At 38.9% G+C, this 9,536-nt stretch overlaps 1 protein-coding gene across 1 annotated transcript in view; it reads left to right on the top strand.

Annotated features, from left to right (window-relative positions):
- The window catches only part of VWA8 (von Willebrand factor A domain containing 8), an 89,029-nt gene that overhangs the window by 66,952 nt on the left and 12,541 nt on the right, over window positions 1-9,536 (top strand). The window contains exon 20 of the mRNA XM_008935256.1: window positions 3,035-3,111. Coding sequence (XP_008933504.1) covers window positions 3,035-3,111 — 77 coding nt within the window. The remainder of the gene's footprint in view (window positions 1-3,034; window positions 3,112-9,536) is intronic.

Below are 9,536 nucleotides of genomic sequence, written 5' to 3'. Positions count from 1 at the left end.
TTTCCCTTCCTCCACAGTGGTCCTCCACCATGCTTGTGTTCTCTTAGAAGTGACGGGCACTCCTCTTATTACTTTTGGGATAACAGCATGGATAGAAATATGCAAACCAGCCGTGTGGTCTTTCTATTGCAACAGGAGAGGGAATAAAAAAAACTAGTGGCGTTACTTTGTAGTTGGGAAAATATTATTTCCAGGCATAATTTTGAGAATCTGTCATAAACATAAAAACCACACGCACTTTCCATTAATGCACACGAAAGCCAACTTTTAAAAAAATTACAGTAACCATTTTCTTTGATATTAAGTATGTTTTATTTTAATGTGTTGATCTATTTCTTTGTGCTTGCCACAGCTGGCTGGAGTCCCACTCTGCAGCAAATAGGATATGCAATCTGTTTGGGATCTGTTGGAAACTGTGTGCAGACATCTGCCCACTCACCTTTAGGTGTCTTAGGAAAAGTAAAGGAAGCTGCTTTCAGCATGTATGCTCTGTGCTTGACGTTAGGAGTATTCCTGCTTATTCACCCATTTATGATTTTAATGATCTGACTGCAAGGAGTAGGAAATGTATGGGAATTAAACTGTGTGCACTATTAGAGAGTCTTACTGAATTTCTTGTTACTTTTGATGCTTCTGATGCAATTCCTGAAGTTGTTTATTTCCCCTCAGATGGGTATGTTCTTTGAGTTCCTCAAGGAACCTGTCAGAACAATTTCACCCCTTTGATGTTTTGAAGCATCGTGTTTCCAGTGACAGTTTTCAGAAATTACTGGTGATAGATACTTCTTACTACACCTGTGTGTAACACTGTAGATTCTTCTGAAGAATTAGATGGAAGAAGGTTTGTGAGGATGCATGTGGCAGAGCACTAGCTTGAGTTGTCTTTCCAGTTTTGGAGTCAAGTCTGCAGTAGAATCTAGGTAGTTCTACTTTTATCAGCTCTGCAGTGTTTTTTCCTCTAATCTCATGATGAGGACTCTAATTCCATGATTTCAACTACTACACATGTGCATTATTCTCCATTCTCATAAATGTAGTCAGATGAGAGGCTGTGGTCCCATTTTGAGAAGCTTGAACAGTTTGCAATTCTGCAGCTGGCAGTTACCATCTTTCACCTAGAATTTACATCATGAATGTCATAGCTCACAGTTCTAAATGTTCCTATTCTATTTTCAGTGCCAAGTGAAACAGATTAGTGAGTCTCAAGTTGATTTAATCTAATCTCTTTAATCTTTCTGTGGGTTATATTAATCTGCTTTACTTTACACTGGTGTGGGCTACTAGATGCATTCATGCAGTCAGAGTTAGAATCTTAGCAGAGGGACAGTGTCCTGTCAAACAGCTTTTGGCTGGGTTAAAATTGAACTTTTCTTCCTAGTAATTCTTTTTTCTTAGCAACCCATGTCAATCTCAGTGTTATTCTGAGCTCCCAAAACTGCAGCCATGTCCTTGCAGGAGGAATAAGGATTTCTGCATCTCAGCTGTCATCTTGGTTTGCGTTGCTGTTAGCATTTTAGACCTGATCAGGAATGTAATTTCAAAGGGAGTCTCCTTCCTGCAGTGGTGATATGTTGTCAAGGGCTGTATGACTGGGATTCTCTTAGGGTGACACTGAAGTGGAGCATGTTCTCCAGCAGCACACTGTCTCGTCGCACTCGGTGGGTGACAAGGGAGGTGGATCTTGGTAAACCCCTGCAAACGGGCTGTCCCTGCACAGCAGGGCCACAGAGGTGCTGGAGCCACAACACTGACTCAGAAAATAATACAGAACTATCTATTGGCTCCTCCTAATGACAGTCAATGCGAGTTGGGGATAAAGGCATATGGCTGAACACCCATTTCCTCACCTGCAAGTTACAGCTAAAAATGTGGTATTATTTAATAATCTTAATAAAAATGGGCAGAAGAGAGTTAGAAAGTAAGACAGAAAAGAAAGACAGGAGAAGTTAAAGTATCACCACCTGAGTGGCCTTGTCTTGAGTCAAGGTCCTGGTCCGAGGGTGGTGGCTCGACCACGGTTCTCTCGTCCCAAGCGTCCGCAGTGTGGCGTTACTGCACACTCCTCCCCTGGGGGAGTGGCTGAGTGGCCTCGCGGTTTGCATGCGTATTGTAGGCTTGAGAATCATCTCAAAATGAGGTGAGGGGCATTTCATGGGGTCTTGGGTGGTTGTTTTGATCAGGTGCCCCCATAAAGTGTCTGACCCCATCCATGCACATGCTCTGTTGGAGGTAGTCAGCCATGCCCCTGCTGGGGCCCACCAGATCCTCCCACACCTCCAGTGTAAGGCCTGTGCTTGGGTAAGAGTTTGGAAGCAAGTTTGCCATATTGCCCTTGGCACATACCTAATTCATGCCTTCTGCTAATTCCTTCCATGGGACCAAGCTAGGCCTGGGCTAAACACCAGCTCCTGAACTGCTGGTACAGGACACACCAGGGTGCTAGTGACACCCTCATCATTCTGCACAGCCTGCTGATGGAGGCTTCCTAAATTAGGGGAGTTACAGGTTGGTTTGATCTCCAACCCAATTCTGATTCCATCTCAGCCTTTCTTGGTAACTCCAATGGAATGGGATTAGCAAATATTACCAAGGCAATGCTCTAATTCCAGGTGACAGTTGTAGGATGTTTCCTATGACCATTGTGAAGGACCTTTTAAAAGCAGTTTCTTAAGTGCAAGCTGACCTCCCAGCATTCGCAGCCTTGCAATGCCTTTGGGAAATAAAAGGGCTGGAAAAAGCTGGTGTTAGTTAAAAGGGTGCATCAGCAGTTGTGATATTCCTCTAGGGACACAGCCCTGTTTCTTGCTATTCCTAGTAAGACAGATAAGTACTTTGCAAATGTGTATATATAAGTATGTAAAATAAAATATATATCCTTAAATTGTGTTCAGAATTCTTTGTTTTGGATTGAAATTGCATTTGCCCATAAAGGAATATGGAGTATATTTTAACAGTTTGGGAAAGTTTTCTTTGTTTATAACTCTTAAAAGAATACTTGTACATTATGTCTTAATATTATATTTATTTATTGCAGGGTGTTGGGAAAAACAAGATTGTTGACAGATTCCTTCATCTTTTAAACAGACCCAGAGAGTATTTACAGCTGCATAGGTAAGAGTGTGTTCCATTTTCATACTTTGTGTTTATACTCTATTTCCTGTAGTTTGAAATTAATGTTACAGGCAGAGGCAGTAAGCTGGCAGATTGAGGAGAGGGGTGCAAGAACCTAATGCAACCACATTGCTTTATGTAGGATGAAGTAGAAGTCAGAGTGTACTGATAGTCAAGAAGAGAGTAATGTCATGTTGTCATTTCTGGAGTGATTTCACAAAGTATGTGGTACTGTTTGAGGGGAAAAATTTCAAAGGTGCTTCTTTGAGTATATTGCTCATTACACAAGAAACATTTTGCATTGTAAAAGCTTTTTGTTTTTTTCCTTTGACACTCCTGCTAAGCACATGTTTATTTCTGACCCATAAGTATTTGGATTAGAAACTGATATGTTTTTTCGTATGGAAGGTAAAAAATGGTTATCAAGACAACAAACCAATTGAAAACAATTGAAAAGCTGAAATAATATCAAACTGTCTGCCTGCTTTTTTATGACATGAACTTTAAATCAGTAAAATTGAAATAAAGATTGTGCCATTATGCACCCTATACAGGACAACCAGGCAATCGGGCCCAGTCAGTATGGGTTCATGAAAGGCAGGTTGTGCTTGATGCACCTGATCTCCTTCTATGACAAGATGACCTGCTTGGTGGATGAGAGAAAGACTGTGGATGTTGTCTACCTGGACTTCAGGAAGGCCTTTGACACTGTTTCCCACAGCATTCTCATAGAAAAAACTGGCTGCTCAAGGCTTGGATGGGTGTATGCTCTGCTGGGTAAAACACTGGCTGGATGGCCAGGCCCAAAGAAAGGTGGTGGAGCTAAATCCAGTTGGTGGCCAGTCACAAGTGGTGTTCTCTAGGGCTCAGTATTGGGGCCACTTCTGTTTAACATCTTTGCCAGTGATCTCAGTGAGGGGATGGAGGGTATCCTCAGCAGGTTCGCAGGCAATAAACATGTTAGGCAAAAGTGTTGATCTGCTGGAGGGTAGGAAGGCTCTTCAGAGGGACCTGAACAGGCTGGGTCAGTGGGCCGAGGCCAATTGTATGAGGTTCAACAAAGCAAAGTGCCAGGTCCTGCACTTGGGCCACAACAACCCCATGCAATAGTACGGGCTTGGGGAAGAGCGCTTGGAAAGCTGCTCAACAGAAAGTGACTCGGGGGTACTGATTAACAACCAGCTTAATATGAGCCAGCAGTGTGTCCAGGTGGCCAAGAAGGCCAACACCATCTTGGCTTGTGTCAGAAATAGTGTGGCCAGGACTAGGGATTGTCCCCTTATACTCGGCACTGGTGAGCGCACACCTGGAGTACTGTGTTCAGTTTTGGGCACCTCAATACAAGATAGATGTGGAGGTGCTGGAGCGGGTTCAGGGAAGGGCAATTAGGCTAGTGAAAGGTGTAGAAAACAAGTCTTATGATGATCAGCTGAGGGAACTGGGATTGTATAGTCTTGAGAAAAAGGGGCTGAGGAGAGATCTTGTCGCTCTCTACAGCTCCCTGAAAGGAGGTTGTAGAGAGGTGGGTGTCTGTCTCTGAGAAGTAACAAGTGACAGGAGCAGAGGCAATGGCCTCAGGTTGCACCAGGGGAGGTTGAGGTTGGACATACTACTGTTCATGGTTACAGGGGTTTAGATAGGTTGAAGTAGAAAATGATAAGCAGTCTTACACAGTTTGACAAAAAGAATTCCTGAATATAGAATATACAGTAATTTCTATTTGCTGTGTAGCATTTTAAAGTACTTTGTGAAGAATTCAGTCTATGTAATACCTCAGTGAACTTTATAGGACTTTTAGACAGGGATTATGATATTGTTAGTGCACACTTCTTATTTGAAAAAAAAAGAGCACGTTTACAAAAAAAACCCCAAACTCAAAATAGTTCACTACTAAGCTTTTAGGTATTTGATGGAGAGTGCAGTCAGTAGCTTATAGCATAGATATATTTGATTAGAAAATGTGTACTTCATCTTTGATAGCCCTGGGTATTTCTGCAGATTTCCTAGCTAGCTACCATCAATACCATTAAGCCTGCCAACAGGAAAGTGTCTCATACTTTTAATGGTGCTCATAGACTTGAATTGCAGATCTTGAGAAACTGAACATTCAAAGAATACATTTCAGTTTATTGCCTTGTAAGGGACAGGAATAATATTGACGCTGTCTTCACTGAAAACATAGAGACAATTCAGTGTCAGATGAAGATGGACATTCTCTGTCCTTTCAGAAATGTATCTGACAGACGGTACCTCATTAGTCCTTGGAATTTGGGTTGCAGACTCTCTAGTTTCAAGTCAACTAGTCTCTGTGGAAAGGAGTGTGAATGTGTCAGGTTCATATCCTGAGGCTCTGATTTTCTAGTGAGGTAGTGAATCTTTTAGAGAACGGCTGATGATGATGTCAGGAGTTCTTGAGTTTGCCCATATCGACTGTCACTTTATATACTTACTTATGGAACAAGTAATATGAATGTATGTATACTAATACCAGTATGGATTAGGTATTGCAACTGAGTAGTATTTGTTCTGAACTAGAGAGATATAAATCCTTAGCTATAAAATATCCTTTTTGGTGGCTATAAATAAGATGTAGCCAGAGAAGAAACTTCGAGTGGAAAAAGCTGTAAGAAGAGCTTTAAATTTTGTAAAATTTAAAATCCATTCACAAAAATGTAGTCTTATATAGTAAATAAAAGTAGTGAATAAGTAACACAAAACCAGACTGAATTTCAGAAGTGTTCTGATTTATGTATCTAATTGCCATTTTTTAAAAAAATGAGATTTTTTTTTTTTTTAAAGAGTGTTTAAGTGCTAAAATCATAAAAGTGTTCCAGACACGTTTACTTCCAATAGCTTGTGAGGTAAATAAGGGGGGAACACACTGTGAGGTAGTGTAGTAGATTTTGTTATGCAATGTAATTCACATAGGTGTCTTTCTATATAAGAATAACTCACCCCTTTTGCCGACAAACAACATAAAAGAACTAAAAATACCATTAAATCTGATTTTGTTTTGGTTGTTGATTGTTTGGTTAGTGTGGGATTGTTTGTTTGGTGGGTTTTTGTGGGTTTGGTGTTTTATTTTTGTGTCCTTAAATTTGCTGTATTGAGTTTTAATTCTCCATGTGATATTTTTTTCCTTACAAGTTGAGATAAGTGGTTTTTCACTTTTCTAGGCATTAACATGTATGCTAGAACAATTTGGCTTTGCTTTAAATTTGATATTTCACCACTGTCAACAGCATACTAACTGCTATAGAAATTCTATTCATTATCTGATAGTCCTACTATTATTTTAGAAGCTGTTACACTACCTTGTTCGGTTTTTCCTAATGTTACATTTCCTTTCCAAGAATTTACCTAGTGTTGCATCTTTCTGTAAAGCTACTGCGTTTGTTCTAGAGGCTGACAATTAGAAAGTGTGGTACAGCATTCATTTTAAAAATCGACTACGTTTTGTCTTGTGCCTTTCCTAGTTCCCTAATAAATTACAGTAATCCGATGATCCTCCAAAAATTAACTGAGTTTACATATGTTATCCTTTTCAAAATAAACGTAATTTTGCTGTGATCTTTAACAATCAAATTAATGGAGACGTTTGGGGTAGGAAAATGAGCTTATGGTGTCCCTACAAGCAATACTTACTACAAACTGTCCATTAATCTTTAGATGTTAATTTTCTTTCCCTCTTTTTCAGCACACATAATCAGTATAAAATCTAATTACTTGTTTCCCCTGTTGAGATCATTTAAAACTACCATTTCAGCTTTATTGACTTCAGATTTTTTAAATTCTAACTTAAAAAGTTGTTTCAGAAGGTATAACTTTCTTTGCCCAAGACACAGATGAACAGAGTGAAGATGTGTGTGTTGTGTATTTGCATGTTGGCAGCCACAAAAGATAGGCAAGGTAATTTTTCCTGAAGATTTTGAGCTGTGAATGTGCATGTTCAGGATATTTTATTTTAGTGTTGCACAGTAACCTTACAGTGTGTGCTTTATTCTCTTTGCAGCTCAGGTTTCGAAATAAATAAGAGGTCATGTTTTTGTTACAAATATTTATGTTGTGAAACACTGAGTGTATTGGCTAGCATATAATAGGTGTCTTTATGGGTTTTTTTGCTCTTACTGTTGATTTTTCCCCTTTTCATAAATATGTTTTCAATCAATACAGAGTTTTAGTGCAAAGCTTCTTAGAGTTCAGGCACGCTAATGGTCTCTGTTTGCAGAGTTAGCTTGTCCTAAGCTGGCTGAGTAGCTCTGCTGTTCTTAGGTTCCAGGTGTTAGAGAACTACTTCATTTGTCTTTTTGTAGAAATCAAATTCAGGTTGAATTTCCTGCTGTGTGGCTGTTATGGAGAAGCAGCTGAGGTCAGAAGACCCCACTGTTCCATTTTCCTCTAAAGCTGAAGTATCAGGTCCTCACTGCTTACTCAGTGAAACGTGTTCCTACACACAATAAGGGGAGCTGTAGGGTGTCATGTTTAATAGCTTATGGATTTTACAATTAGGGTGAAGTGACTTTCTTTCATTGTTATAACAAATTATATGCAAATGTTGCATCACATTTTGAAAGCCATATCACATATAAGTAATTCTATAACTTGACTTAAGCATATAACCTGAATTAAATATATTTTTCCCTTTGGCCATTGTTCTATCACCCACAGTTGTACTGATTAATGAGTACCTTTATACTCCAAATAATTTACTGGAATTTAAACAAATATTTGTCCTGATGAGTAGTTATAATGGCTTAGTAGAAAAAAAAAAAGGAGGATTTAATTATCAGTGCATACAGATAAGTCAAAAAGGCTTTTTGATGTCATTTTAACAGAAATGAGACAGCTGGTTTGTTATTCAGGTATTCAGAATTTTCTAAACATAGTAGTCAGATGCAATAGGTGTATGATATCTTGGCTGAAGAAATTGTAAATGTCAGAGTCATGCGAATTCTTGCTTTGTGTTAAGGTTGCCTACTCTTCATCAGGATCCATGAGTGGATCAGCTAACTAATTAACAGCTTCAGATGGCCCTTGGCCTAATTGTTTTTCAAATACTCTTAAAATTAGGTCACAGAGGATGGGTATATTAATGTCTGATTCAAATGCAATTGAAAAAATAGTTTATCTATCTACCTATGTACATAGGTATTTAGATAGATATCTCACAGAAATGAAGAATAACAATTATGAGAGCATAGATTCTGTGCCTCTGATTTTTCTTTTTAATTATCATAGAGTTCCATCTGAAGAATCAGAGGAAGGCCAAAGCTGAGTGTGGTTCATTTAAGCTTGTTACCATGAACACCTACCTTTAAACTACAAGGTCACCTTCCATAGATACCCTTTCAGCCTCAGTGTAAGTACATACAAAAGTCAAGAAAGTGTTCTTCAGCCCTTGTCAAGTTGGAGTCATCCCATTGAATATGGGTGTTTGTAACGTTAACAGGTCCTGACATTGTGCCCTGTGTTTAAGCATAAGCCTCCTTGGAGCCTCAAGTCTTAAAATAAAGCCCTGGCATACACTTACCTTTTCTTAAGTAGGTGATAATGACTAAATTATGCAATGGATCAAATTCTGTTTTGGTGTTCACATTTCTGCATTCTGGGGAGGACAAATGTCAAAACATACAATGAATATATTTAATTTCAAAAAAGTTTCTGCCTTTCATGAAAGGAATAAGAAACGCTGAACTCGTTGATTGGATTTGTGCAGAGGAGAATTTTATTCTAAGCAGCAAAACAGATGTCAGATACCATTCCTCTCCTCTCCTTTTGGAGTAATTAAATTCAATTATTTAATAGAATTTGGGTAAATCTTTAAAATTGACAGGGAGAGAATGGACTGAGTAATCTCTGTGGTTGATGGACATTTCTCCAGGTGCATCTCATAGTTCTTCCCTGGAAAGAAGGCATTGCTGTCAAAGAAATAGTAACTGTCACAACCTAGTATGTTTGAGTAAGTCTGTAGACCTCAGGAAAAGCTGCCTTTAGGGTAAGTAATGCACCAGTAGCAAAAAATAAATAAAAGGCAGTGATGTGAGCTATTAAACAAAAAATTGTCAAAAGAATTCACTGAAGTCCTACTATGAATTGAGTGGTACTGTCAGAAGACTTGCTGAATTGTGATTGTAAGGATTGCTTTCTTGATAAAAATTAAACTATGTTCATAGGAAAGACATTAACGAGCTTTTCATGGTTTGCTTTTACAACGAGAAGACGACAAATCAGTTCAGTTGAGTAGGCTGGCAACATCTCAGACAGCTTTTCTCACTGACTTCCACATTCCTACAGTCTTGATTCTTTGTGTCAGAACTATTTTCATCTTGGGTGCCAAATGTGATGAAATTAGGGGTTTCTGATATTCATATCTTAGAGCCTTGTTAATTTTCAAGCATAGTTAATATTAAGGTGCTAGTATTGAT

This window comes from Merops nubicus, unplaced genomic scaffold (genome assembly GCF_000691845.1).
Source record: "Merops nubicus isolate BGI_N331 unplaced genomic scaffold, ASM69184v1 scaffold7362, whole genome shotgun sequence".
NCBI classification, from domain to species: Eukaryota; Metazoa; Chordata; class Aves; order Coraciiformes; family Meropidae; genus Merops; species Merops nubicus.
This window is presented reverse-complemented; position numbering and strand designations above follow the sequence as displayed.